At 41.2% G+C, this 27,279-nt stretch overlaps 1 protein-coding gene across 1 annotated transcript; it reads left to right on the top strand.

The window, feature by feature from the left end:
* Positions 1-2,100: 2,100 nt before the first annotated feature.
* Positions 2,101-3,671, top strand: LOC147603996 (uncharacterized). The gene is made up of 3 exons (XM_086795614.1): positions 2,101-2,152; positions 2,244-2,512; positions 2,633-3,671. Exons 1-3 carry the CDS (start codon positions 2,115-2,117, stop codon positions 3,601-3,603), a joined length of 1,278 nt encoding a protein of 425 aa, XP_086651740.1. The 5' UTR covers positions 2,101-2,114; the 3' UTR covers positions 3,604-3,671.
* The last annotated feature ends 23,608 nt before the right edge of the window (positions 3,672-27,279 follow it).

Below are 27,279 nucleotides of genomic sequence, written 5' to 3' on the forward strand. Positions count from 1 at the left end.
CAGTATACGCACGTTTAGCATTGGCGCCACACAAGATCGCTTGTTGCCTGTGTCGACGATTGCAGTGAAGCTCACAGGAGGCGTACCTATGGGGGCAGTGGTGAGGAAAGCCCATTGATCGCTAGAATCAAACGCAAGGCTCTCATAGCTGATTGGCTCTTGGGGTGACGTTGCTTCCTTCAAGTTCCATGAGGAGGTGAATAATGTGAGTCTTTGTTTCTGTTTTGCTATGCTATATTGCTGCTGCGCCAGTTGATGGATGATGATAACAATGATGAGGATTGCTATGGGCAATATGCATATGCAGTTCACCTTTCGTGTGTTGTGTAAGCTCATACTAAGCTTGGATCAAAGCGAGATCGAGCAAATGCAACAGTGTTTCAAGCTGTACGAAGCTGGCGTTCTCAGTCTGCCTATCAAGTTTCCTGGCACCATTTACAGCAAAGCTTTGCAGGCGAGAATAGTAAATTTCCACATACCATAAATTCTTCTACGAGAAGTTCTCCACCACTTCATTGAACAAATGACTACTCATCACTAATCAAGATTAGGGAACTTTGATGATGAGCACAGATTAAGCAAGAATTATTGAGAAGCATGGTTCTTTTTCTCTTTTTCTCCCACTCTTCCTTACTTAATTGTTGTATCTTTGCACTACCTCTGGTTCAGCAGGTTCAGGTTTTTTAAAGGATTAAGAGAATGCCATGAGTTCTCAAATGCCCCCCATCGGTGTCTTTGATTCGACAGCATTGTGTTGGGTGCACTCATATGACAATCGTTCAAAATACAAATTTGTACGCGAAGCTAACATCCCTTGGAACCGTGTTGCCGATTTTGTAAAAGGAGAAGCTGACAATGCAAACTTTCCGACTTCTTTCAAAAAATATAGCCACCATCACCGAGATGCCTCCAATCTTACAAAGATTGCACATGAATCATGGATTGAGAAGATAGTGTAAGTGTGTATTTGTTTCAGTTTGTCTAATCCATGAATTAATCATCACACACACACATACAATTAAATGTTTATCGTTACTTCTTTGTTTTGTTTAGCTTTTGGTGTGGTTTTGGTCCTGCTGGCACTAAAGCACCAATGCAATCTAACATTGCGGATGGCAAAGATGTCGAAATTACCCAGCTCAATGAATGCAAGGACACTAGTAGCGAAGATGATGTTGAGGTGGAGGAGCGTAGTGAAATAAAAGAGTTGCCACAGCCAACTGCAAAGAAGCCATGTAAGAAAAGGCGCCCTCCCATCACAAAGGGCAAGCGAAAGCGTGGATGCAAATGTCATTTTAGTGTCAAGAGGCTCGCACAAGATCCAGGGGTGGCCATAATCTCTTATATACATCCATACCACACAAATGCAAATGATGAGGTTTGTCATGGTATAAGATTTGTTGATCCCTCTTTGAAGTTCTCTCCGTGGATCTCAATGCAAAAGAAACTATGGGTTTCAAGCATGCTATATCGTGGTTTCTCTCCACATCAAGTGTTGGAAATGCATGTCCAAGCATTGCATTCAAGCCAAAGTTATGAACCTACAATTACTATGGTTAGGGATGACTTTTTGTCTATTCGTGACATCATGAATATATCTAGCAAGCTGGCTATTGATCAGTACCACCTACACACGGATGATGCAAAAAGCACCAAGAGATGGTGTCATGAGAATCAATCAAGCACCTTTATCTACCAGGAGCAAGATGTGGAACATTCCAAGGAATTTATCCTTGGAATACAATCACCATGGCAAAGGGAGATGTGCAAGAAGTTCGGAAATGGGAACCTTCTTGTGATGGATGCCACCTTTGGCACAAACAAATATAAGGTATACATGTGGTGTAATGAATTATCATTTTTACTCTTGTTCACATTCTCTTAAGTTATAATAAATGTTCATTTTTTACTTCTTGTTCACATTCTCACTTTCCTTTAAAACACATGAACAGTTTCATTTGTATACAATCCTTGTTTTTGATGGTCATCGCAATGGTGTGCCCATTGCTTGGGTGCTTACATCTTCAGCTACATTTGAGTGTACTTGCACTTGGTTAAGCAAGTTTAGAGATAATATGCTTGACTTTCATAAATCATGGCAGCCCGGAGCCTTTATGGTTGATGATGCCGAAACGGAGATTAATGCGCTCAGGTTAGGACCATATGTTCATATGTGTTGAGTGCAAACTAATGAGAACCGTGTGTTTGAGTTCTATGTGACGTGTCCTTTCTATTTTTCGTAGGGTGGTGTTCAATCAACCCATTTTTCTATGCTTGTGGCATGTCAAACGTTGTTGGCTCCGACACCTTATTAAGAAGGTGAAGGAATGGCCAAAAAGAGCTTTTATGTTTTGGTCTTTGGGAAATATCATGAACATGCAAGGGTCAGCAAATTCTACAGACGATATAATCAAAGAGGATGCAAAGGCTATGATCTCTACCTTCTACTCCAACTTTAGAGATGAGGGGAGTTTTATTGAGTATTTCAAAACCTATTGGGAGGCTAAACTAGGTAAGGTTGAATTTTAAACTTTATACATACTCTTCTTATAGGTAAAATAATGCACACTTGCTCTCCTTTTTCTTCGTACTTCATTTCTTGCTCTTCTAACTTCATTTGTTTTATGTGCAGAAATGTGGGTGCGTGCTTCCCGATTGCTTCCACATTCAGGACAAGACACTAATGGAGCAATAGAGTCATATCATGGGCAGCTCAAATATAAGTTTTTGGGCTCTTCCAAAAGGATGAGTTCGAGGCGGGTGGATTGGCTCTTATACAAGTTAACATCATCATGCTTGCCATATTATTGGTATGTTCAGCAGTTGAAGGACAATGGTTTTATGAGAAACAACGCCATTGAAAGAGTAGTGGAGAATTCTTATGAGCGGGCACTTCAAATACCAGATGCTAATGTCTCATTCCAGGTTGGTGGTGTTGCTATAGTGGAGAGCATGCACACAAAAGCTTCATTTTACACAGTCTATAATTCCGATTGCCAATGGGCATGTTGTACATGTGCATGGGCAGAGCTTGGAAATATTTGTAAGCACCAAATTAAGGTGATGTTGTTGCGGGGTGCTTCACATGCTTCACTTATGGAGCAATGCCAACATATGTATGAAGCATGGGGAGATGCTTCTAGGTCTACTTTCGATCTTCACTCACATGTTTGTAGTATTGATGTGCTTGAACCAAATGGTGATGATGTTGCCGCATTAGGGGGGGACAATGTATGTAGTGAAGTACTTGAGCAATCGGGAAATGTGAAGACACTTCAATGCTTGTGGCAAGAGTTGTCTTGTTTTGTAGGACAGGACCAGGCTTTGATTGAGGAGGCTTGCAATGGATTGAAGAGAACATTGGGCCATGTGAAGACAATGAAGGCAAGAATGGATGAGCGAACAGAAACAAAAGCTAATTTTCAAGTCTTGGAAGATGGATTCGGGAACTCCTTGAAGCGAGCAAAACCATTCTTTGAGAAGGGCAACAAGAAGAAATCAACATCATCAAAGAGTCACCCATTGGCTCACCCCTTCAAGACCCCTGCTAAGAAAACCAAAGTGTCAATGCAAAAAAGGCTTGACGAGAAAGCTTCAAAGTAGCCTTTTGAATTTATGTAATGAACTCTTCAAAGCTTCAAATGTAGACATGTTTATTGTGGAGTCTTTCTTTCCATGGCTTTCCTTGTCTATGAAGTGAGGCGGCTTTAGTCTTATCATGTAGCCATGCCATTGTGGTGTGTGCCTTCTCATGTTAGTGGTCACGTTGACAATTTATAATATTTAGCTTCCCATGTGCTGTAAGTACAACTTTCTCTCATGGCAACATATATACTTATCTTTTGTTCTTTCTCCTAGCATTTTGCAACCTAAGATTCTTAAGCTTCTATTCGAGAAGTACCATTGAGTTGTGTAAAGTTTTATAGTACCCATTGCTAGGCTTTCTTTTGAGTTCACCTCCATAGTCAACCTTTTATCTTATAGGATAGATTGCATTCTACAAATATCTTTGTTCTTCTTGACATTATGATACAGTAATTTCTTATAAAATAGTAACTTCTTATAAATTTTTATGATATAGTAACTTCTTATAAAATTTTATAGTACACATTGCTAGGCTTTCTTTTTAGTTCACCTTCATAGTTAACCTTTTTTCTTATATGATAGATTGCATTGTAAAAATAGCTTTGTTCTTCTTGACATTGTGATATAGTTTTTACAAGTGACTTCTTATAAAATAAGAAAATTTATAAGTAACTTCAAGTGCTAGCCAAGTCCATACCTTGTTCAAAATACCTTGGACACATCACCAACTTGCTTGTACCACCTAGAACACCACTCATGTGCCACTTGGGACATCCCTTGCCAACTATGTATAAAACGCATCAATCAAGGTATCTAAAATTTCCTACTTGGTTACCACTCGAAGAACCTCGATCGAGGTATTATGTCCACAAAACTACCCTAGGCTTGGGTGTCCACAAAACTACCTTGACCGCATTGTGGACACATGAGCCTACATAGGGTGCCAAGTGCAATTGATATTTGATTGATTAAAATACCTGCATCGATGTGATGCTGCCCACTACCCGTTGTCTCCATTCCTTTATATTTAGGTATGTCTCGTGTGTTACACTATGCCTGAAATGGCACAAAGGTGGACACCCTTAGCTTGCTACCACCCTATTTTGCTTATAAGTTGAGCTCCTCCTAGATGGAGTCTAGATGTTAAATGGGTTGTTGGAATCCAAGTGAGTATCGTGCAATCTCAGTGATGTTCTCACAAGTCATGTAGGCTCAGAAGTCAAGTGCATCGCTTTGTGGGAACTTTAAGCTTATCCAAATAACTTGCTCACATCGCTATTATGGTTGTGGGAGTTCACATATAACTTTATTGGATTCTATGTTTCATGCAAGGCGATTAAACTTAGTTGGAAAATTTGAGTGCTTGTGTCTAACTTTAGATTTAGCACAAGTCATGAGTGATAGAAGTGAGCATACAACTCTTGAGGTGTGACATGAAGAATCTTGCCTCTACTGAATAGCTCAAGGGCCATTTTTACATGCCGTGCATTTTTGGCACATCCTGCAATCATTGCACTGCATGAGACCACATTTTGTTGTGGCAACTCAATAAAGACAACCCTTGCATCATCAAGCTCCCACAATTGCTGTACATATTGATCAAGCTATTATAGAAACTCCCATCCCTTGAACGTACATTGCCAGCATGGATGACTTGAACCCCTTCTAGGATAGATGTTGACCTATATTTTTGGGCAGCCTCCCGACTCGTCCACCCTCTATTGTTTGCTTTTCGAGGATTCCGGCCGTTGGTGCCTTACATGCGAGCCGCCAGAGACCCTTCCACCACACCTCTCTATGAAATTTTTGAGAAGAAAGACCTAAACTGCACACTTGTACTTCATTGTGCTCCTATGAAAACAATGTATACTAGTATTGAGGCCATTTTATAAAGCCAGAATGTTCGCGGAGCCAACAAGGGCCGCCCAAGAAATTTTAAGTTTTTGGTCCATGACTCAACATCCACGTTGGATTGAGCCTAGATGTGCAAGGACAAATGCACAAATGCGAAGCTAGATCACAAATTTTTTATACTTGTGTCCATGCACACAAGTGTGAACCCTACTTGTGCTTTTTTGCACGAGCACATGCACGTGTGAAATCCTATGTGATGCAAGAGCGCACTTTTTGGCATGTGTGTGAATCCTACTGGAATCCTATTATTGAACCTGCACGCTTGTCTCATGTCCACCACCACAATGATAACTAAAGAAATGAGGTTGAGCCGGCTCCTGTTAGCCGGCTAAGGACGCCTGCCCTTGCCATTGAAAAGCTCATGGAAGCTGCAACAACAAACAATCAATGATCACACAACCCTATATATCAGCTGCCTGCATCGATATATATCAATGGCAACTACAAGAAAGGCGCTGGTGCTGGTGGTGCTGGTGGTGGCGATTAGTGACGTTGTGCCTAGAGCAGTTTCATTCGACTTGGTGTGCGACCCCATTACTACTCCAGCCCTTCTTTCAGCGATGCCCAGGACGCTGTCTCATATGTCACCAACTTGGGTGATACGATCCAATACTGCTCGAGCTGCTCTGGCTCACAGTGTAGCCCCATGTCCCGATCCGGAGGCGCAGCAACCACTTTCTGTGACGCTGCTAGTCCATGCTTCATCCCCCTTTGCCTGCCCTGCGGTGACACTGGACGTAGCCTGCAAAGTATCTTAGACCAGTGCGCGGACCAGAGCCCAAACGGAGGCGCTGAGGAGGAATGTCCGGCAAATTGAGCGGAAAGGTGCAGGGAGCCATTAAGGAAGACGTTGGCGGCATTGATGACGCCGGCAGTCACGGTGGCGGTTGAAAAAAAGTGGGTAAAATGGCGTCGCCGGGTGTTGACTGCCAGCGTGGCATATCAGCCACGCAGGCGCCATATCACCCACCAGACCGATATATAGTGAGAGCCAGCCAAACGAAAAGAAAACGATGGAAAATACAGCATCGTTTTCTTTTCGTTTGGCTGCCGACTCTCTATAGACAGGTTGCTTTCATTCTAGTCTGCTGGCCCGCTGATTTCCCTTGCTACAGGTTGCTGCTGGCCTGCTGAATTACCCTCAACAGGTGCTGCTGGTCGTTCTCCTCCAGGTGCTTCTGGTCGCTCTTCTGCACGTGCTTCTGGTCGCCCATCTACAGGTGCTGCTGATCGCTCCTCTACACGGACTGCTGGTCGGCTGAATCACCTCTTCTGCCAGTGCCACACGTGCTGTTGATCGCTTCTCTACAGGCTATCGGTTTGCTGCAGCCGAGCTGGTCATTATGCTATGCTACAGGTTGGACAACATCGACATAGTTTTTCTCCCACTGAGAGTGTCCAGTCCAAGCGCCAGTACGGGCATGCTAGTATGTGTGTGGAACCGGAAAACCAGTATCGTGATTGTTTACTCCAGTGAAGGGCGAGAAAATTTTCTGGAGGAATATCGGCTACAAGGGGGACTCTTCTCCCACCGCTGCCTAGTGCATTTATGGAAAATCTAGCTTAAAAGCCCGTGGAAAACATTGTACCAATAATATACTTGGTATTGAGGGGGAGGGTCGGCCCGGGATTCCGACCCCACTGCAGAGCATCTTTCCATTTTCAGTTTCGTCTATTGTATCGAGCTGTCATAAGGATCTTATGTGTTTATTAAGTGTGTTGCTAAATCACGATACGGTGCCCAACATGAGCGTACACATTGACGGGTGAATTACAAGTGTTCACATTGACGGGTGAATTACAAGTGTTCCTCCTCTTTGGGGCGTCTGTCGCGTAGAAGTGGTCACATTTCATGGGTGTTCCTCTTTGGATCTTTTGGGACAAGTCCCATTTTCTGAGTTCAAACGTATGTGGCTTCTCCAATCAGCGCGCTCAATCTGACATGGAGGACTTGCTTCTTTTAGATGCAGAGCGCAGCTCAATATTGACTCTTATTAGTTCCGTCGTCCACTGTTTTACTGTTCCTCTACGACGGACCGGGAACCCCGTTATCACGCTTGCTAGGAGCGTCGCAGTCATGCCGCATTTGCAAATGATTCACGTCGGGAGCTGGGTCCAGAGAATCTGTGGGAGGTTTCGCCCGCAAAAGAGGTATATACAGCTGCCAAAGAGGACTATAAGACAATAAAAGAGGAGGATGAGCCCTCAGAAGACAATGTCACGAAAGATACAGTAAGGGACCATACGGAGGACAACGGTCCTGAGCCGGAATCGGCCGTAATTGACTCATGTGCAGCTAGGAATCGTTTGATTTCCAGATTTCTGCTTGCCGTACTAGGTGCGGACAGGCAATGGCATTATGACGCTTGCCAGGAGCGTCGCAGTCATGGCGCACTAGTAGACGATTCACGTCGGGATCTGTGTCCGGAGAATCTGTGGGAGGATGCGCCCGCAGAAGAGGAATATGCGGCTGCCAAACAGGACTATAAGCCTATAGAAGAGGAAGATCAGCCCTCAGAAGACAATGTCATGGAAGATACAGTCAGTGACCATACAAAGGACGACTCACCTGTAGGTGTATTTGCTTTACTGCTGTATGCAGTAATGGACTGACCTGAAGGGCTGGAAAACCCTGTGTTTACTCACCAACGGGACGTGCAGATGCTGAATTACGGGGCTGAATGCTGGTGGCTTGCTATAGCATCTGTTGGACAGTGATTGACTTGTGTCTTTGCTTCTCACAGGCTGGTATGCTTGCGTTTTAATTTTAAGACTGGTTCTAGACATCTGTAGCCTTGCATTTATGATTGAGAACTGCTTCCAACAGTTGTAGGTGTGTATGAGAATGAGAGACAGTGGCTGTAGGCTGAAACACATGCTTATATAGGATACCGGAGGGCTGGCCGACTTCATTATTATGAGCAGGCCAACTTGTATCGTGGGCTGGCCGACTTGCATCATGGGCTGGTCATAGGAAGCTTTTGCCTTGTGTTGACCTTTTCCCATGGGCGCCTGGCTTTTGGGCCCTCTGGCCAAGGCATTGGGCACGCATAGTGCCCATGGCCCCCCAATTTGGGGTGTTGCTAGTACTTTTAATAAGGGTTTGCACACACCGGGATGATGCATTTGACTTGATGACATGACAACAGCACTCAATCAATGGCCGTGAAAGAGTGCATAGAGCGGAAGCAAAGTGGCACTAGAGTGTGTTGAATAGAGAGCGCAAGAGAGAGAGAGATATGGAACAACTATGCTGAATATACTGAAACAAAACAGTCCCAAGCAAGAGACACAGATAGTCTCATAAGTGAGGGAGCAAAATATGTACAAGACTGAATGAAAAGTGAGAGGCCAACCCCACCTATTTATAGGTGAGGAGGGCTGGCCAGCTGGAGCTCAATAAGCTGGCCGACTGGAGCAGAGGAGCTGGCAGACTGGTAAAATACCAAAAGGGCTAGGAAAAATCACAAAAAAATATGGAAAAAAGGGGTGGCCAGCCCACAACCAAGGGCCATGCAAAAGGGACCAAAAGGGCACCCGAAATGGGCAGAAACTGGGGATGAATGTGCCAACACCCCCTCTCAACACCAGATGCTGAACATACTCCGAGAAGCCGAAGAAGTCGTCCTCTGTCAAAGACAGAAGAATGCAGCAACAACAGGTACCAAGAAAGCTCCACAAGCAATCTCCATAGCAACTCAGCTACAAAAGCAACAGAACAAGCTACCAGGTACAGTGCTTCTCTAGAAGAGAACAACCATGTAGCAACCTGTTGCATCGTGCTGCTCCAAATATCGGTGCCAAACCCAAATGTAAACACAGTGTCACAAGAATCCCTAGAAGCGTGTAGCTCCAAGAAGATAACACCCTCAAAAGAAATAGAGTCCATCTGCTCCAACTCTGTACCAAGAGTAGCCAAATGCTATACAATAGCACCCTCCTCGAAGGTCGGCATCGCCAGATGTAAGAACTCAACTGCCCCCTCTGAAAACTGATGTCGGGACTCCACAAGCCCAACCAAATCCAAATCCCAATCCTTCAATCTCTAGAAGTACCACTGTGCCCCAGGCACGGTCACGGACAAACCTGACCACAATCCAGAATCCTCACACAGAGTAAGGGAAATAGGAACATTCACAGTAGTGGCAACTGAAGTAGTAGTAGCCTCCTCAATAGCATCACATAGCGTAGAAGCAAGCTCCTCCATAGAAGGCAAAGGGACCAGCAACACATCCTGGTCACTAGTTGTCGAAGAAAGAGTCAGAGGCGAAGCAATAGGAGACAAATCCCCCTCAAAAGCTGTGAGCAAAGATAGCCCACTGTCTTCCTCAAAAACATTACCAGAGATATCATCCTAGCAAGGAGAAGTATGCAGAGAAACTGAAGGCAAGGCAACAAGAGAAACAAACTCCTCTGATGCAATGAGCAAAACTGGCCCACTATCCTTTGTTGCAGGAACATCTCCAAAAGAAGTATCCATAAGATCACTGGCTACATAGCACCCAGAAGCAGAAACCATCTGTCGATCACTAGCATCATCATACAGGTCACAAAGAAACTGCCACACAGAGAAAATAGAAGCATCATCAGGAGCATAGATGAAGTGTCGAAGAACCGAATCCTGACAATTCAAGAGCAGAAAGCCATAGATCTATCCGACAGTCTTCCTCCACCGAAACACATCCTCCGCAGAGGCAAGGTCCAGCAAGCACCGATTCTTGTACGAGAGAAACTCCATCAAACCAACTCCCTGAGAATAGAACGTGCAACTTCCATGACTGAAAGTTACCACCATCCAGCTTGTCTGCCTCATCAAGGAAATAACAAGAGAGTGGTATGGGAGCCAAATCTGAAATTGTCATCATTGATCCAATCAATAGAACCAACCCTCATAAAATAAAATTGTCCATTGCATCCTTGAGATGATGAAAGGCATTCTCATCGTCAGTCCATTTGAATGATGCTTTCTTCTTAGTGAGCTCATGTAATGGCGAGGCAATAAGAGTAAAATGTTTTATGAATCACCTATAATATGAACATATACCAAGAAAACTTCGAACTTGGTGTACATTAGATAACTCTGGCCAACTTTGGATTATATCAATCTTTGTTGGGTCCATATGGATACCATCTTTTGAGACAGTGTGACCTAAATAGTGTATCTCTGAAAGAAGCAATTCACTCTTCTTGGCAGCATTAATGAAGATTTTGTGCTTTCGTAGCTCATGAAAAATAATGGCAAAATGAGCTCGATGGTCTTCCTCATTCTCGGAGAACACTAAGATGTCATCCAAAAAGACACTTGTAAATTTTCGATGTCAAAAAATTCTGTCTATCATTCTATTGAATGTTGCAGGGGCATTTATAAGACCGAAAGACATGACCAAGTAGTTACACAAACAAAATGCTATCCAAAATGCCGTCTTATGTACATCCTGGGGTACTACACACACTTGGTGATACCCACTCTTCAAATCAATACATGCCGATCCATCCAACTTATCAAGGATGTATCAATGCATGGAATATGAAGCTTGTTCTTGATTGTGAGCTTGTTTAAAGCCGTGTAATCCACACACATTTGGAAGGATCCATCCTTCTTTTGTACTAGAAGCACGTGAGAATATAATGGTGAACATTGTTAATATCTCATTTTTTTATTAATATCTCATAACTTTTTACTAATAAACCTTGTACTCAGTCAACTCTTTATCTTATGTGGGCATTTGCTCATTTTTGGGTATTTTCTTTTATTCATTGGATTTATCTCCTCCCCACACATGGATTGATCCTATTGGTCCATAGGAACCTTAATTGGACCATAATCCAATTTTTTTTTTAAATCTAGACCCTTAGGCTAAGGTCCTTTATACACATTTTCAATTAATTCCAATTGTAGATTAGAAGTTCTTTTTGAATTTCTGTTTCACAGGAAACCATTTTAGACACTAGGAGGATTTTTATATCCAAAAATATCTCAATTCTGGACTATCTCCCTCTAGACATTTTCTCTCTCCCCCCAGGCCAAAATAAGATCTTTCTTCTATTTCAGAGAGGGGAATAATTACAAGATCAGAAGGGGAGGTTCTTACACCTGTACACCTTAAACGCTGGAGGGAGGAATCTTACATCCTACCCCACTTAAAAAAACGTGAGATGTCCTCATCTCGCAGGTGGAGTATAATCTCTTTCATCTTCTACTTCTTCAATCACTTCCAGCGTTACTGCCTTGGAAGTGGACGGTCGATTCGGGAACATCTCTCTTTGACTTTCCTTATTCTGAGGCGGAGGTCTTGCATTACTTTGGATTGAAACTGAGGGTTGGCTAGAGGGTCTACCTCTGGGATTTCCCTGATTTTGGCGGAAAGGAACCTAATTACTCCGGAAGGAAGAAACTAAAGTCTGGCATCTTGGTCCCTGATTTCCCTGCCCCGAAAACCTTGATCCAAAAGGAGTTGGGCAATCTATACTGTGATGTCCAAATCCTTTACAGTTATAGCATTTCACTTCCTTGTTCAAGGGTGGAACTTCAGAAGTTGAATTCCAGGGGATTGAGTTCCGGGAAAAAGACCTTTCTTCCATTTTGGAACTTTCCATATTCTCAGCTTGACCTTGTTGTCTCTTAGGAGGTGGAAGGTTGGAATCACCTTCTGGAGCTAGAAATCTTTTGAAAGATGATGGTGTTGGCTTTGGCGGGACCTTGACATCAAAGGCCTTGGCGAAATCCTTTGCCATCCACACTGCTTCGGCCATGGAAACTGGCTTGGCATTCTTCACTAGGATATTCAAAGGTTCGTTCAGTCCCTGAATGAACCTGGCCATCGACTGTTCTTCATCTAGTGGTGGTGAGTACTTGAGAAGGCGAGCGAACGTTTGGTGATACACTTCAATAGTTTTGCTCCCCTGGGTTAACTCTAAGAATTCATTCATCTTTGTTCCCAAAAAGCCAGGAGGACAGAATCTCTTCCTTAGGTAAATTTTGAGATCATTCCATGTTTGGGTGTTCCGATCCAGACGGTTTGTCTCGCAGTGGTTTTTCCATGCCACTCTAGCTGTTTCTACTATCTTCAGCCTTGTAAGAGCCATTTTACTCTTCTCATTTTACCCGGTGACATCGAAGTACTCTTCCATTGCTCGGCGATCCACTTCTCCACAGTCTCTCCCAAGTTTTCCCCTTCACCCTTGAAAGATCCAGGCTGTGATCTATGAAGAGTTTTACGAACATCCAAGTCGAGCTCTTCCTCATCGAGTTGGGGGTTATCATTCCTACCACGACGACCTCGATCCATGATCCTATAAATACGAAAATTCTTGTTAAGTCCCTTTATTGATAATTCCAATCCGACTTTAGATCCAACTGATTTTGGGGTCCATTAGATTGGTCAGTCCCCCACAGAATCCTGATACCAGCTGAAAGATCCCTTCTAATAGGAGAACATACAGAACCCATTATCAGAGAATAATTTATTCATATTCTTAACATAGAAATGGTCCATCAGACCAAAAAGTTTTATTTGAATATTCCTCTCCATGGGAATTTTAGTTATGCAGGTATTCAGTTTGTCATCCCTTAATTAGATCCACTGGGTCAAGGGTTAACAGCAATAATGTCTGCAATCCACTAATCTCATAGTGATTTACTGAAGTCATAATCATCATTCCAGTTACCAATATCTTCACTGGGATTTGTCCCATTCATCCTCATTGTGGCTTTGTTCAACTTATCTTCTTTTAACACCAGAATTCAAGAATCATCATCTTTCAACCAGAATCCAAATCAACTCATCAATTCTGAACCAGAATTCTAAAATCATATCAAAGCAGCATTCGAATTCATCATCTAGATAGAATTTTTGCTTATAATTTCAAGGTCTTAGATTTACTTGTATATGCTGCGAGTAAAGAGCTGCAGTTATACCCTCGGTATATACGGGTAGTCACGGTCCTTGGAATTATAAGGTAAATACCATCATATCTAGGCCTCAAGCAAGTAAGGGATTCCATACAGTTGCGGTACTTCCATCTGAAGACCCAATTACAAATTTATGAATCTTCATTCTGAATATCAATTTGTATGAATTTCATCACATAATTACAACCTTTTATTGCTACTTCATAAATTTTTGACATTTCTGGCTTCTCGCTTGATCCACTTTAGCCAATTCTCTCTAATACCAGCTCAAAGATCCCTACCCCCTCTGCGCAATGAATTCCGGGGTGCTAGTAGCGGAAGTAGCAGTTCTAGCGCAACGCTGCAGGGCAAAGCCTCTCACTCCTCGGGGCCTCGCCCCCACGGATATTCGGACAAGAGACTAATCCCTCGGTTCTTCCAAAACTGAACCCGGGAAAACTTTCCTCACCCAGAAAGCACGGGCAATTCCTCCAGGATATTTCTAATCTAACGTAGTCAAGGTCATTACTAACCAACCTGATCCGACCGAACCTGTAAGTCACTTGGTCAGATCAAAGGAGAAACTTGCACTTGGATCATAGAGACCAATGCTTTTTTCCTCATCGAGAGGCACAGTCGTTGATTCTTTTCCATAAAACAAGGACTGTCTAGGATTTACTTCATTTATCATACCATAACACAATTGAGTCTCATTTTAGTCTCATCTATCATACCATAACAGAATTGAGTCTCATTTTAGGGATCCATCAGTCCAGCCTAACCGCATCCAGTCCCATGGGTTAGCCAACCGCCCAGCCACTGTAGTGATGGGATCCAATTAGGAATTTGGCTAGGTTTTGTCCCGAGTACCACAGGGAAAAGAGTTCCCAGGCCCCCTAGCCGGCGCTTCATGCAAACTTCAAGATAGTCACACCACTTACACACCCAATATGAAATCGCCTGTTTCACAGATTCAGCTAACTTTAAAATAATCTTTTAGCGAAACCATAGTATCACTGATCATAATCCTCCAAAATATCCAGTTGAATTCTAATTTCCAATCATTCCTTCATTGGTGTACCTATGGCATCATTGGCAACCAGAACGCTCACCACCTGTCCACTCAGGGGTCTTTTCGATTGTTCCTAGCTTATAGTACCCGATAATATATTCACTTAAAAAAATCCAGATAGAGTCTCTGTTGAAGATCAGCAAGATCAACCAATAGTTCCATATAAAAGAGCCATGGACTCATCCGTTGAGGACCAGCAAGGTCAATCAACTAGATCCATGCCCGGTTTCAGAAAATAACTCTAACTCCTTGTCCATTATCTTCCTCGACTCACGTGTGGGTATCTTCGACGGCACCATATGGTCAGCACCCTCTAGGATCCTTCGCTAGGTCACCTAGCACTTCACTCATAGGTGGCTTCCTTGGTCCCTCATCCACCATACCGGAAGCTCACCATTTAAATCGAACCGAGGTTGGTCAAGACCTCGGTCGACGACCTTGCTACGCGAGACGTCCTCCGTTGACTCTCCGTTAGCTGTTGCAACTTTATCAGTTAGGTCTCCACGACCTCATTCACAAGACGATCAAAATGCTTCCCCAGCATTCTTGACATAAAACATGTCATAAATACTATTTCTATAACAAACTCTCGTCTTTCCACATTGTTCCACATCAATCCACATTACTTAATCCAAGTCCAATCATATGTATTCCCATCGTCCTTCATCCATTCTTATCCAATCACATCATTTTCCATCTCATCACATCTTTCCACATTTATACTCCATCACATCTCATCCACTCACATCTACCCATATCCACATCTGATCACATCACATTCATTCACATCTCATCCATTCAGATCTACCCTGATCCACATCACATCACATCCATTTCACCTCACATCTCATTCATTCACATCTATCCCGATTCACATCCCATCACATCTCATCCATTCACATCACATCTCATTCATCCACATCTATCCCGATTCACATCTCATCCATTCACATCACATCTCATTCATCCACATCTATCCCGATTCACATCACATATCATTCATTCACATCTATCCCAATTTACATCACATCTCATCACATCCATTTCACATCATATCTCATTCATTCACATCCCGATTCACATGACATCACATCTCATCCATTCACATCCCGATTCACATGACATCACATCTCATCCATTCACATCACATATCATCCATTCACATCTATCCCAATTTACATCATATCACATCACATCACATCCACATTCATCACATTCATTGTATCCCCACCCCATCACATACATTCTATCCACATTATATCACATCCACATATCATATCTCATTCATACACACCCCATCTCATTCATCCACATCCATCTAATCATTCACATCTATCACCTCACATCCACATATATTCACATCACATCACATCTCTTTACATCGCATCGCATCACATCTCATCCACATCCACATCGCATTCAGATCCACATCTCTTTACATTACACCACGTCTCATCCACATCTACATCACATTCACATCCACATCCCTTTACATCACATCACATTCATTCACATCTCATCCATTCACATCTCATCCACTCACATCTACCCATATCCACATCTCATCACATCACATTCATTCACATCTCATCCATTCAGATCTACCCGATCCACATCACATCACATCACATCCATTTCACCTCACACATCTCATTCATTCACATCTATCCCGATTCACATCCCATCACATCTCATCCATTCACATCACATCTCATTCATCCACATCTATCCCGATTCACATCTCATCCATTCCCATCACATCTCATTCATCCACATCTATCCCGATTCACATCACATTCATTCACATCACATATCATCCATTCACATCTATCCCAATTTACATCACATCCATTTCACATCACATCTCATTCATTCACATCCCGATTCACATGACATCACATCTCATCCATTCACATCCCATATCATTCATTCACATCCCGATTCACATGACATCACATCTCATCCATTCACATCACATATCATCCATTCACATCTATCCCAATTTACATCATATCACATCACATCACATCCACATTTATCACATTCATTGTATCCCCACCCCATCACATACATTCTATCCACATTACATCACATCCACATCATATCTCATTCATACACACCCCATCTCATTCATCCACATCCATCTAATCATTCGCATCCACATATATTCACATCACAGCACATCTCTTTACATCGCATCACATCACATCTCATCCACATCCACATCTCTTTACATTACACCACATCTCATCCACATCTACATCACATTCTCCGCATCCCTTTACATCACATCACATTCTTTCACACACACATCCACATCCATTCTTTCACATACACATCCACATCTATTTACTTCCCATCTCACCCTTTCACATATCCTCTCATCTCATTCTCATCTCATCATTCACATCCACATCCATTTACTTCACATCTCATCCACATTCATTATCATTACCCCACATCATATCACATCCCATTTACATCTTATCACATCCCATTTACATCTTATCACATCCATTCACATCCTATCGCATCCCATTTACATCTTATCACATCCCATTTAATTTCTTGGATCTCAAATATCATGGGAATTTCTCTTTTTGCATTTAATTAATTACATTCCAAATGTCATGTGGGAATTCCTCTTTTATCATAAAATAAATTTATCTAAATTTTCTCTTTTAAATTTAGATAAAATATTCATTAATTCCAATATACCAAGAATTTCACTTTTTCCATTTAAATGATTGAATTCCAATATCATGGAAATTTCTCTTTTATCATTTAAATATTTCTCATGCATAGAATAAATTTATCTAAAATTCATCTTTGAATTTAAATAAAATATCCATGAATTCCAATATGCTAAGAAATCCACTTTTCCCATTTAAATGATTGAATTTCAAATGTCATAGGAATTCCTCTTTTATCATTTAAATATTTATCATACATAAAATAAATTTATCTAAAATTCATCTTTGAATTTAAATAAAATATCCATTAATTCTAATATGCTAGGAAATTCACTTTTCCTATTTAAATGATTGAATTCCAAATTCCTCTTTTATCATTTAAATATTTCTCATATATAAAATAAATTTATCTAAAATTTATTTGAATTTAAATAAAACATCCATTAATTCCAATATGCTAGGAAATTCACTTTTCCCATTTAAATGATTGAATTTCAAATGTCATAGGAATTCCTCTTTTATCATTGAAATATAATTACCATAATTTTCTCTTTTCTTAATTATTTAATTATACATAAACCTTAAAAATTAGTTTTCCATTGAATGTGACATTAAAAATCATTCTTTTAGCCTAAGATATTCAATCCTAGAATATGGTAGGAAGTCCTCTTTTCACATTATGCTGCATAAGAATGAATTATGTATCAATTTCTTAAAAATTTTGCCATAGCTTCGCTGCTATTACTGGCAAATTTCAATATTCTTGAAAAGAATAAGACATAGTAATGTAATTATGATAGTATAACTATCTTTTAACCTTAAGTCCAATTTATGGATTTATCTCATAATATTACTATAATTTTCAAGCATATAAGCATAAAAAACCATTTTCTTAACCTCTAGCTTCACAAGCCTAGATTTTGATTTGTGAATTAAGAATTTCTCCATGAGAAGCATCAATTGAATAGAGAATTGCTCATAAGAATGACCATTCTTTGGAGGAGAGAGAGATTAACATAAAAGCATTCTAATTTAAGCATAAATGTAAACTTTTCTTAATTATTCATTACAACACTTACGAAAAGCTTGATTTGCATTATAAACACTTAATTAGGAAACTTCTCAAGCTTGAGAGGGGTTGAGAAGTGAAAACATTAAGAATAGTAGAGAAAAACCATAAAATTACACTTTACCTCTTGTTTTTGCTTGCTTCTCTATCAAAGAAGAAGCCCCCAACCAATCAATTGGTTTGTATGTTGAAAGGAAAGCTCCAAGGATGGTTGAAGAGAGAGAGAGAGAGAGAGAGAGAGGCTCCACTCTCTCCAAAAGTAGAGGATTTTTAAGGGATAATAAAAAATATCATTATTTTAGTATAATACTGGCATGGTATAGTTCACAGATTTTTTTACAAAGGACTAAGGATCTATTTATAGGTGAGGGAGGCCTCTAACCAAGTCCAACTAGGTTCTAGAATTTTCCAGGTTCAGTTTGGCTGAATTTGGACAAGATTTGGACCTAATTTGGCTCCCTTTTGATTTGGTTTGATCCAAGAGAGAGGAGAGATAAAAATATCACAATTTTTTTGAGTTAAAAACTCCATCACATGTGTGAAATAGGTGCCTCCTTGAAGTCCCCCCTTCTCCTTACCAAGGTGTCAAAAATGTATCATTATACCCAAAATATCTCATTTTTTTTATTAATATCTCATAACTTTTTACTAATAAACCTTGTACTCAGTCAACTCTTCATCTTATGTGGGCATTTACTCATTTTTGGGTATTTTCTTTTATTCATTGGATTTATCTCCTCCCCATACATGGATTGATCCTATTGGCCCATAGGAACCTTAATTGGACGATAATTCAAATTTTTTTGAAAATCTAGACCCTTAAAGGTCCTTTATACACATTTTCAATTAATTCCAATTGTAGATTGGAAAGTTCTTTTTGAATTTCTGTTTCACAGGAAACCATTTTAGACACTAGGAGGATTTTTATATCCAAAAATATCTCAATTTTGGACTACCTCTCTCTAGATATTTTCTCTCTCTAGGCCAAAATAGGATCTTTCTTCTATTTCATAGAGGGGAATAATTACAAGATCAGAAGGGGAGGTTCTTACACCTGTACACCTTAAACGCTGGAGGGAGGAATCTTACATCCTACCCCACTTAAAAAAACGTGAGATGTCCTCATCTCGCAGGTGGAGTATAATCTCTTTCATCTTCTTCTTCTTCAATCACTTCCAGCGTTACTGCCTTGGAAGTGGACGGCCAGTTTGGGAACATCTCTCTTTGACTTTCCTTATTCTGAGGCGGAGGTCTTGCATTACTTTGGATTGAAACTGAGGGTTGGTTAGAGGGTCTACCTCTGGGATTTCCCTGATACCCTCCGACTCATGTTCTCCGATTGAGGTGAGTTTTCATGAGCGCTTGCAGGTCCCTATACTCTGCAAATTAGCTCGTAGGGCTAAGCGTTCTCAGAATTTGCATCTGAGGTCGTTTCAGGCTCTGTTTTTGCATTTCAAGTTCTGCACAAGTGTTTTCCTCATTTTCTGCAGAAATTTCGACAGTGCAGTTTTCTGCAAAACAGGCATACGTGTTCTATTGTGGACCGTGCTCTACATAGCACAAGTTGTCTTCTGTTCAGTCTTTGCTTCATTACAGGTAGCTTTTGCATCAGTTTCAGTCAGTGGCCATGGCTGATAACAGCAATGATGTATTTCGCATGTTGTCTGCTGAAGACAAACTGGATGGAGACAGCAACTACCCACTTTGGGCATACATGATGCAGCATGTTTTGGTTGCAAAAGGAGTGTGGAACATTGTGCAGGGTACGGATGTACATCCAGGTTCTGTGGATGTAGGTCTGTTGAGGATGTTGCAGGTTCTAGACAGCTCTACTGTTGCTGCTGTTTTACCCACTGCTGAACAAGCTCGTTGGGATGGTAAAGATGTGCAGGCTCATGCCTTGATTGCACTTTCTGTCAAACGTAACATCACCCCACATATTCGTTCAGCTAAAACAGCAAAATAGGCTTGGGATATTCTAGCTGGTTTGTATGCAGGTCGTAACGAGGTAAAAATCGCTTACCTGCGTAAAGAGCTAGAATTGAAGATTATGCAAGAAGATGATGACATGAATGTTTTTCTTACTGAGATTAAAGATCTCAAAGAATAGTTGATTTCTGCAGGTGAGATTATTCCTAATCATTCTCTTGTGCAGACTGTTCTTGATGCTTTACCTGAGACATATCACACTTTTGCTTCCATGTGGAGACTTCTTAATGAGGACAGACCTGATGCTGTCCTTTAGTCAACAAGCTCTTGCAAGAAGCGCAGTCTAGGCAAAACAGGGCCAGGCAGCGTGCAGTTGATCAAGCATTTATTGCTTCCCAGCAGCAGAGAAGAAGTGGTAAGGCAGCCCCTTCCACTGTTTCTTCTCCTATTAGTAGGTCTGCAACTTCTTCTCCTTCCACAGGTAGCAATAATAAGTCTGAGAAGGCTCTTGATAAAGGCAAGAAAAAGACCAGGTGCAACTATTGTAAGGCAAATGATCATGTCATTAAGAATTGCCCTAAGCTAAAGGCTAAAGAGGCAAAGAAGAAAGAGTCAAATGCAGCCACAATAGCGGATGCTTCTACAAATGCAGATTCTGCAAATGTTGTGCAGGATACAGAATGGGCGTTTAGCGTGTATTGCCAGTATGACCCATCTGAACATGATGCATGTTTGGCAGTTTCTGTTGACTCTCATGTATGGTATTTTGACAGTGGTGCTACAAAGCACATTACCTCGCATCGTGATATGTTCACTTCTCTTGAGGCTGTCCCTAATGGGAATACTGTCACATGTGCCAATAATGCTTCTTACCCAGTGAAGGACATTGGTAAAATTATGCTTACTACTGCAAATGGCAGTGCTTTCACACTTTCAGATGCTTTGTATGTGCCAAGGATAAAGAAGAATCTATTGTCTGTCTCTGCACTTGCTAGACTTCGACTTGTAGTCAAATTTGTGGATGACAGATGTACTGTTCATGATTTGACTTCTGGTGATACGATTATTGTATCTGGCATCTTGTTTCGTGGGCTATATAGGCTCAATTCTTATGACAAGTGTGTGGAAGATTCAGCAAATGCAGTTTCTGATGAAAAGGCAGTTTCAGATGCAAAACTATGGCATGCTCGTTTTGGTCATCTGAACTTTGCGAGTTTGTTGCGTTTGCAGAAATTTGATATGGTTGCTTCATTGCTTCCTCTTGAGGCACCATTAAAACACGTTTGTGAAGGCTGTATTTTGGGAAAAATGCAGCGTTCTGCGTTTCCAAAGGATGGTTCTGTGCAGGCCACTCGCAAATTGCAACTTGTACATAGTGATGTATGTGGGCCTATGCAAACTCCGTCATTTGGTAAACACTTGTACTTCGTGACTTTCATTGATGATTACTCAAGGCATGCATGGGTATATCCACTGAAGGCAAAGTCCGAAGTGTTTTTGTGCTTCAAACAGTTTTTTCTTATGGTTGAAAATGTATCCAATTGTACTGTGGGCACCCTCCGTTCTGATCGAGGGGGGGAGTACATGTCTAAAGAGTTTGATGCATTTCTGGCTAGTCGTGGGATAAAACACCAATGTACAGTGCCGTATACCCCTCAGCGAAATGGTGTTGCTGAGAGGAAAAACATGTCACTTATGGAGATGGCACGATGTATGGTCAAGAGCCAAGCTTTGCCACATGCGTTTTGGCTTGAGGCTGTCATGTGTGCTGCATGTGTACTCAACAGGTGTCCCACTAAGGCCTTGCAGTCTATTACTCCATACGAAGCTTGGCATGGCAGGAAGCCTTCTATTGGTCACTTGCGTGTCTTTGGTTGCTTGGCCTATGCTTTAGTGCCTATGCAACAATGCAGAAAATTGGATGATAAGGCTGTCAAATGCATTTTTGTTGGTTACAGTGCTGAGAGCAAGGGTTACAGATTGTATCATCCGCAGTCAAAGCGTATCTTGATTAGTCGCGAGATGTTGTTTTTGTGGAAGATGCTGTGCAGCCTTTGTTATCATGTACCAACAAAGAGACAGGTGTTAGCTCACGGGATGTATTTGATACATTGTTGCCTCTGTTTACAGGTGGGAATTCAAATGTAAGTCCTAATGAGGTAAATATTCAGCCTATGCAGATTTCAAACGACATCATAGATCAGCCTATTTCTGATGCAGATTTACAGGATGTAATTTCTGAGGATAGGGCTGAAAATGAGCAGGCTAGAGGAACTTGTAATTTTTGAACCGCCTGAGCAAGTTTTTTAGCATTTCATGTAACATTTTACGGATTTTTCCCGCTCAAATGAGCGCACCATGATGTAAACAAAGGATGTCCGAGCTAAGTGTAATGTTGGCATCACATAAACATGTACACGAGTAGGTGTAAAGACACGTAGTTCTCATTTTCACACAATGGCCACCCAAGTTTGTGTGCCCAGCCACATAAGTTTTGTATAAATATCAATGTAAGGAATGAGAACACACACTTCCCTTGTGCAATCTTAGAGCTCTTGTGTGCCTCTTGTTCTCTTATCCTCTTTCTAGTGTGAGAGAGAGAGTGTGTGTGTGACTCTGTCTTGTAGGTTATTTGATTGCACTACCATGGCTATGGAGCTATGAGCGGGTATATCTGAGGGGTCAACATCAGACATCGTTGGTGACAAATAGTGGAGAGTGCATCCACAACTAGCTACTATAAGTGGTTGGAGAGCCTCCTTGGAGAGCTCTAAACGGGTTAGCATAAGCATCCCCACGACAAGTAAGTTTTTTTTCCTTAATCTTAAGATTAATCTCTCGTTAGTGTGGGCATAGCACTTCTATGAGCATTTCCTTAGTGAGTGGGAGGATAATATTAATAGGGTCTTTAGATCCTTTCATGTTCAATGACCTTATATATACAATCGCAGATACCCTGCAATCGCTCCTCCTCTGTTGTGGCCCCAGATATGGATTGGACAATTTCTTCCAAAATAACACCATATGCTTGGCGTGTGGCGAAATCCACAAAAGTCTCTATGGATGCGTCATACTCCCAATCATTTGTGAAGAAGACATTGATCCATGATTTGCAAGCCTAGCTCTTTTCCATAGATAGATACAATGTTATTGCTTATATCGAAAATATCGGACACTACTTGCGTAGTCCTGGCACCACAGGACTCATTTGGGTGTATTGGGTTGTTTGGGCTGCTAATCATTGGTGTGCCGATTGCAAGGTCTCTTCTTCCTTTGCTCTACCAGATTGGATCAATGCCCCTACCACACGGGACTCGTTTGGGTGTATTGGGTTGTTTGGGCTGCTAATCATTGGTGTGCCAATTGCAAGGTCTCTTCTTCCTTTGCTCTACCAGATTGGATCAATGCCCCTACCGCCTACAGTTCTTCTAATGTCCTCCCATCAGGCATAAGCACTTGTGCAGGGGGTGGTTCGGTGGTCACGGCAGTTGCCCAACAGGTGCAATAGGAGCTGTATGGACAGGGATATCACCACAAACGCTCCCTGCTTGCAGTGATGATGAGAGTACACCAAGTGTCTCTCTGGAGTTAACCTCAACTCCTTCATCATATGGCATGTAGGTCATAAGGTTTAGTTTAGAGGTAGCGGTTGAGGCCAGACCTCTAAGATATCTACCTACGCGGCCAAAAAGACTAGAAGTTGGCTTGGCTAGTGAGACCTAGTTAGGGTTCTCACTTCTTGGAAGTGGGGATCCTTCCATTGAGTCAAAATCTGACAATATATCACCGGTCCCTCTAGTAGAGGTTCTTGTACAATGCTAAACTAGGTTCTGACTGAAGGTTTTAAGTCTAGTGTACGCTGTATATATTAGGTAAGTTTGTGCGAGCACTTCTCGAAAAATTTCTACTATTCTCCGATCTTCACCTTTCCCCTTTTAGCTTTTCACTTTTCACTTTTTTATTTTTTGCTTTTTGCTTTTTGCGTTTCACTTTTTTATTTTTTATTTTTTGCTTTTTGCTTTTTGCGTTTCACTTTTTCTGTTTACGTTTTACGGTTTCACTTTTCAGTTTCATCGATTCACCGAAAAGGGTTTTCCTAGAATCTTTGACTTGGGAGCTTGCACACATTAAATGTGTCCAGCCACACAAAATAGACTTTTGAAAATTTTTGGCTAGTGGCCTAAAAGCCTACACACATTAAATGTGCGGCCAGCCAATCAAGATGCCCGGGATTAGGGAGAGGATTAAGTATAATTAACTTGTGTTAATTACACTAATGCAAAAATGTAGAAAATGTTCAAAACACAGAAATTTCTTTGTTTACCAAATCCTCCCCTAATTCCCAATTTCTCTACATAAGGAGTCAAAATTGGAATAAACCCTATGCTAGAAAATCGATTCTGTGGTTCATGGGCTCCTCGTCACCTTTATTTGCCCACTGCCGCCGTGGCCTGAATGGTGATCTTGTTAAGGTTAGCTTGCCACTATGTGAATCCACAGCCTCAACATACATCAAATCTAATGAAGATCCGTCTACGTGGGGGAGAAGATACTTCTTAGGCTTTTCATGTGGCGTTATCCTTCTATGGGAAATATAGAGGTTGATCCTCTCACTAAAGATCCATCTCCAACTATGGTAAGGTGAAAAGATTGATCAATGAGGCTTATGCAATGATATGAGGATGATGGTTATGACAATTGTATAATAGGAGTGGATCTATGCAACTTGTCCTTTGATACCATGAAGAGCTAATAAGCTCTTTGGAACAATGAGAGATAAAATGAGGAAGAATGCATACATGATGAAAACATGGAGATGAAAGGCAAAAAGACATATGATGCCAATGAGGAGCATAGCCCCGGATATATACTCAATGATGATGATGATACAATAATATGAATGATAATGATGATGTTGATGTTGATGTTGATGTTGATGTTGATGTTGATGTGTGTGAAGAGGTTACACTAAGAGAATGTGGGCCTATGCTCATAGGAGATGAGGAGAATTTGCTATGTGTAAATAGAGATATCTAGGAATTGTGGAGATGATAATGACATCATAGGACTATTGAGGGAGTCGGAGTCTGGGCAGAGTGCTGAAAGTGATAATCTCAATGTGCTTTGTCTTAGCATTATAGGTTGGGTTACTAGCCAACTATATGTTGCTCATATTATTATAGGACTATTGAGGGAGTCGGAGTCTGGGCAGAGTGCTGAAAGTGATAATCTCAATGTGCTTTGTCTTAGCATTATAGGTTGGGTTACTAGCCAACTATATGTTGCTCATATTATTATAATAAATGACAATAGCCCATCCATAGACTTACCCATATCTGCAAGTAGCTTCTACAACCAAGCTACCTCACATGAGGCTGTAGCAGCACCCTTGTACTTATCCTATGTACTAGATAAAGCAATCGTTGGTTGCTTCTTGCTACTCCAGCAAACAAAAACAATTCTTTTAAAAAAAACATAAAGCCACTAGTAAATCTCATGTCATAGCCACTACTAGCCTAATCCACATCTTTATACCCATGCACATGTACATCATGTCAAAGATACTACCAACCTAATCCGCATTTGTACACCCATGTATCTATACGCCAACCTCATAGAAGTGTGTTGTGGACTTTATGTACCTGAGAATCCTCCTAGCCGCATCAAAGTGTGGTTGTGGGGCCTACATAAACTAACTTACCAATCCACCAGCATAGCTCAATTTGGCCTGGTGACAGTCATGTAGATCAAACTCCCTACAATGCACCTATACATAGTAGGTTCCTCTAAAACTTGTATCTAAAGCCAATTTGTGTTATGCTCCAATGGCACTGAGATTGACTTGCAATTTGTCATCCATACTTGGGCAGCATGTCCAAAGTATACTACCTTTGCAAAATCCAAATCCCATCACGTGATCTAATCACTTCTATAGCCAAGAGGTATCACGTCACCCAAATCCTTCATTTCAAACTTTGTCGTTAAGGAGCATCTTCATCTCATAAATGTCAACAACATTGTCCCTAGTGTGACAATCAAGCCATCAACGTTTACAACAACAATTTTCACTTATAGTGAAAAATCTATTGTAGATAGATAAAATCTAGTAGTGATAAGATACTCTCCTATCTTGTCTAACCATGCTCTAGGTGCATGTTTCAAGACATTCAAGGCTTCATGCAACCTACAAATAAACATTACGTGTGGATGGTCCTCGTATCCTAGTGGTTATGCACCATGTAGACCTCCTCTGTAAATCACCATGTAAAAATGAATTCTTTATATCCATTTGTAAAGACCATCCCTTAGCTAAAGCCATAATAATTACTCCTCTCACACTCAGTTTTGCCATCCTAACAAACTATACTAAAAGTCTCCTCATAGTCAATGCTATAGGTATGTGCATATCCCTTGGCTACAAATCTTGCCTTGTACGTGCTCATAGACCCATCTGAATTATTCTTTACTCTATAGATCCACTGCATCCATTTTGTCTTCTGCACCTTAGGTAAAGGCACCAACTTTCATGTCTCATTCCATCTCTTCATCCATGGCATCATCCCAATGCTTATGTACAAGTGTCTCCTCAAAAAGTGTGGGCTCTATCTCTTGTATTAATTTAAACATATAAGCATAATGATGTGTTATATACCCATCATACCTTAACCTATCCACTCGATATTATCTGACCCTCATAGACTTGCATACACTTGGATCACTGCCAAGTGTTCTCAACACTACTTTAGCTTTTTGTAAACCAAGTGTAAAAACAGTCAAGATCCCAAACTCCTCTCATAAGGCTCTAATTTGGGCCACTATTCCCATCAACAAATGAATGGCCTGCTCTAGAACATCAAGGCATTATGAAAGGCTAATCCACCTTCTCTTTTCCCTTTCATGATACATGTGAATTTGCTGAATTTTCAACATCTCTAATACCACCAAATGATGTGTAAGAAATCCTGGCATTCTGCCTCAACCTTCTTAACCAAGGTCTAACAATAGACCCACTGCTAGAGGACTCTCCACTTCCACTAAGCACATGTGATTGCTGCTCTCCATTCGTTTGCAACCACATTGTTATTTATATCAACCTCTATGGAATCCCACTCGTGTATACCCTCTA

The sequence above is a fragment of the Cibotium barometz genome, chromosome 62 (assembly GCF_041138505.1).
Source record: "Cibotium barometz isolate CiBa-2024 chromosome 62, ASM4113850v1, whole genome shotgun sequence".
In the NCBI taxonomy this organism is placed as follows: domain Eukaryota; kingdom Viridiplantae; phylum Streptophyta; class Polypodiopsida; order Cyatheales; family Cibotiaceae; genus Cibotium; species Cibotium barometz.